The sequence below is a fragment of the Nicotiana attenuata genome, unplaced genomic scaffold (genome assembly GCF_001879085.1).
Source record: "Nicotiana attenuata strain UT unplaced genomic scaffold, NIATTr2, whole genome shotgun sequence".
NCBI classification, from domain to species: domain Eukaryota; kingdom Viridiplantae; phylum Streptophyta; class Magnoliopsida; order Solanales; family Solanaceae; genus Nicotiana; species Nicotiana attenuata.
In genome coordinates this window covers 488,390-492,752 of record NW_017670654.1, presented here as the reverse complement: position 1 = coordinate 492,752, position 4,363 = coordinate 488,390, and the positions used below count along the sequence as shown (strand labels likewise).

The 4,363-nt window shown below is 38.1% G+C and overlaps 1 protein-coding gene across 1 annotated transcript; it reads left to right on the top strand.

The window, feature by feature from the left end:
- The first annotated feature begins 2,639 nt into the window (after positions 1-2,639).
- LOC109241929 lies at positions 2,640-4,043 on the top strand. The gene is made up of 2 exons (XM_019408758.1): positions 2,640-3,574; positions 3,955-4,043. The coding sequence occupies exons 1-2, from the start codon at positions 2,689-2,691 to the stop codon at positions 3,987-3,989; spliced, it is 921 nt and encodes a 306-aa protein (XP_019264303.1). The 5' UTR covers positions 2,640-2,688; the 3' UTR covers positions 3,990-4,043.
- Positions 4,044-4,363: the final 320 nt, after the last annotated feature.

The following is a 4,363-nucleotide window of genomic DNA, read 5'->3' as shown; positions in this document are numbered from 1 at the left end:
AAAATTCAAAAATTTTGTGCATTAAATTTTGCAAGTTTTTTGAAATTTTTCGAAAATGATTTCAAAATTTTCAGAAATTTTTTTTTTCCCTACTCACAAAACTGCAACATTTTTTCAGGTGAACAGCATGTCCCAAAATAATTTCAAATTCCAAATAACATTTTTCAACTTAAATTGAATGCTACTTATTTTCAAAAATTACTCCTACTTTTATGCCCAAACGCCTACTTAATCGAGATGCGCACTACCTGACCAGTATACCATACAACAGCAACAACAACAACAACAATAACAAAAAACTTAGTGTAATCTCACAAGTGGGGTCAGGGGAGGGTAGTGTAGGCAGACCTTACCCCTACCTATAGGAAGGCAGAAGACTGGTGCGGGAGGGCCCAAGGAGAGGTAGATATAGGCCGAACAAATACTGGGAAAAGGTGATTAGGCAAGACATAGCCATTAGCGGAGCTAGAGTGTGAGGAGCGGGTTCAGCAGAACCTAGTAGCTTTGATCTGAACCTTGTATTTATCTTTAAAAAATCCATTAAATATGTATATGTTATTAATTTAGAACCAGTAACTTAAAACGATAAGAATCTCTAACCCATAAACTTGAAATCCTGGCTCCGCCTCTAAACATGGCGATGCTCCAGCTTACTGAAGACATGACCTTAGATAGGAAGGTGTGGAGGTTGAGAAAATATATTTGAAAAGATTATAATAAAATTAGGCACATATATCTTGTGTGACTATAAATCATTGCATAAAGATAAAATTATTTTCAAATATGGAAATTGGTCATTCTCCTTGCCACGGACTCAAAACAAAAATAGGTACACATAAATTGGAACGGAGGGAGTATAAAGTATGTCAACTCAAAACATCAACTCAGCTATTTTATTTATTGTGCATTTAGCAAAAACCTCAAGACAGCGAATGCTATAGATTCAACTAGAACATAGCTAGGGGCTACAATTTACAATAGACTAGGATAATCTTTTTGATAAAGTAGGCTAGGAAGGTCTTTTGACTTGCCTCTTCTTCTGTTTTATCTTGCTCGGCCTCTTCGCTTTCATTCTTGACATGCATATCAATCTATGGAAGGAAGATACAATGTGAAATATTCTTTTAGTTTTACCCTTTAAGAACTTCTTCCTCCCACCTCTCAGCTCCTTCTTGCATAATTCAGATGACTCTTCACAAGTCTCTCCACCAAAATAATCTGTCCGTTTGTCATGTAAAACAAGGCTCTCTTTGTAAGTATTAACATAAAGTGCATTCGCAAATGGTTCACAATTCATTTTTTTAACTTCAAGATCATACGAAACCGAGAATGGGTGGTACATCGTCCACAAAATTTCTCCATTTTTCCTTGAAGCCATTGGCTGAAACAAGTAATGAGAAACCTGATGCTCATCTGGAACGTAACAGAGTCACCATAAAGCATCGAGAAAAATTCATCGGCAACAACGCTGAATTTTAATGCCTCGATAGATGCTGTATTGTTTCACCCATGATTTCGGGTCACCATACCTTTTCATAATCCAAATATCAATTGTTGTGTCGCCATCTACCAAACCATGAGCCAAACAAAGTGACACCTGTGATTCAAAAAGGCAAAACTCAATAACATAAATCCAAGGCTTTTCAACTAAACTAGCAGGTAACATTATCTCCTGGAACATCTCATCGTGCATGTCAAATAGGACAATCACATGCTTACACTTTCCTTCGCTTTTATGTGCTCCTTTCCCTTTAGAGGCAACCCAATGGCAAGCCCCATTAACATAAACCCCTGCTGGTACCCGCGGAAATATATCATGAAAAGGAGCAACACGAGTAATGTCTTGCCAAACACTGGTGCTTAACTTATAAAGCTCAACATTAGGTGATGCCAATTTAATATTGTTGCCGGAAAATCTAGTCCCTCCATTTCCGGCGTCTCTCGGAATGAAGAAGGAGAAGGAGAAGGAAAGATATCCTAAACTATGTGGAAGACAGACTTAGGTCGGAATTTGCTTCTATGTCATTAAGAGATATTAGTTTGATTAATTGTTTAGTGAAGCAAGATGTGGACACGTTGCTCTCATCCAACAGTTAGTAAAAGGACCACCTGTTAGTATCTAGAAGGTTGTAGTGAGGGTATGGGTGTAATAGCACTTTGTAAATATTTTCTTTATTTAGGAGCTAGTTACAAAAGTTGTTAGGATAGAATTCCCTATGGCCTCGTGAATGACATCTGGGAAATTGTATTTATATATACACAAGCATATACTGTAGATACACACACAGAAATGAATACAAGAAATTTCTTATGCATTACACTTTGATTTCCTTCATGGTATCAGAAGCTTTAAGCTCACCATTCGACATTTTTCTTCAGCTATCTTTTTTATCTAGTTTCTTCTTCTTCTTTTTTTTTGAGTTGCAACAAAAAAAAAATGGGCGAAGAACAACCACCCAAAACTGCTTCAGCACAAATCGATGTCTCCCACCCTTATTTCCTCTCCTCCTCTGATTCCCCAGGAATGAACCTCATAAACACCATTTTTGATGGTACAAGCTACGTCAATTGGAGAAGGGGAGTCCTGATTCTTTATCGGCCATAAACAAACTTGGGTTTATCAATGGGACTTGTCCCATACCTGCAAAAGATACAAATCTGTTAGTTCTTTGACAGAGATGCAACAACATGGTGTTGTCATGGCTGCTTAACTCCCTAAGTAAGGATATAGCAGAAAGTGTTATTTACTCACAAACAGCATCTGAGCTGTGGAATGAGCTTGAAGAAACGTATGGACAGGCTGATGGGACCAAGTTATTCCAACTACAGAGGGAACTAAACAACATTACTCAAGGATCCTATGATGTAGCAGGCTATTTCAACAAGTTGAAGAAAATCTGGGATCAGATGAAAGAATTAAACACCTACATGACCTGCAGCTGTGAGTGTAAATATGGAGCTAAAGAACATAATCATAAGGTGAATGAGGATCAAAAACTGATCCAATTCCTAATGGGACTAAGTAAAGCATACAATGGAGCAAGAGGAAATATACTCATGATGAAGCCTCTACCTACAGCAGCCCAGGCATACTCTATAGTACTACATGAAGAGTCTCAAAGGCGAGTACATTCTAGCAATCAGTTGCCTATTGATGCATCAGCTTTTCTTATGCAAGGGCAAAAATGGACGTCACAGAAGAAAGTTTTTGAGTCCAAAGGTGGAAATCAGATTGTTCAGGTAGATGGAAAGAAGAGTGATCTCTTTTGCAGGTACTGCAAAAAGTCAGGACATCTCAAGGAAGACTGCTACAAACTAGTGGGATATCCACAACACTTCAAATTTACCAATGGCAGACAGAAGAAGGGGAACCCAACAAATCAATATGCAAATGTTGTCAATTCAGAAGAGTTGCTTACCTCTGGAAATGCAGGAAATAATCTGAACACTCTTATAAGCAACCAAACTTTCACCAAGGAGCAGTGTGAGAAACTGGTGCTGCTCTTCCAGTCTATGCAGGGAGGATGTCCTAGCGCTTCAATTTTCGAGCCCAGTGCAAGTGCGGACCTGGCTGGTACAGTTACTGCTTGCCAACTCTTTACCTCACTCTTTACCACTTATCAGACCAGGGACAATGGGCATGTATATGCCTCTTTTTTCTCTAAGCCGACTAATCACACCTGGATCATTGACTCTGGAGCAACCCAACACATGACATTTGACAAATCACTCATGCACAATATTAAAAAACTTAGTCTCCCAGTATTGGTTACCTTGCCTAACTCATATAAAGTAAAACTCTATTGTGTTGGAAGTCTTTACTTAAGCCCTGTCCTTGAATTGCATAATGTTCTTTTTGTGCCTTCTTTTAAACACAATTTGTTGTCAGTTTATAAACTTTGTGATCGGTTTGATTGTTTACTAATTTTCTCCAAACTTGGTTATGCTATACAGGTCCCTTCATTGAAGAGGGATCTAGTTTTTGGTGATGCCAATGCAGGGCTCTATGTGCTAAGAGAGAACATTTCACAGCAGAATTCTACATCCTACAATCAGCATGTTTCAGTTCCTTTGAAGAATAATCTAGTGTCTAGTCCAGTTTCTAGTATTCAGTCAAATGTTAGGTCTTCTGTTCAGAGTCATGTTGAGTGTCCTAAGTCTGTTTCTTCAAGGCCTTTGAGCCATAGTTCTTTGAGTCATGTTTGTTATGAATTTTCAAATATCAATGAAAATGTTTCTGTTCATAATGTTGTTGCCACTGAGAAATTATGGCATTGCAGATTAGGTCACTTACCATATAATGCAATGAGAACTATTAAAGTACTGCCTATTACTTTCTCCGATAAAGAAGCATTCCCTTGTG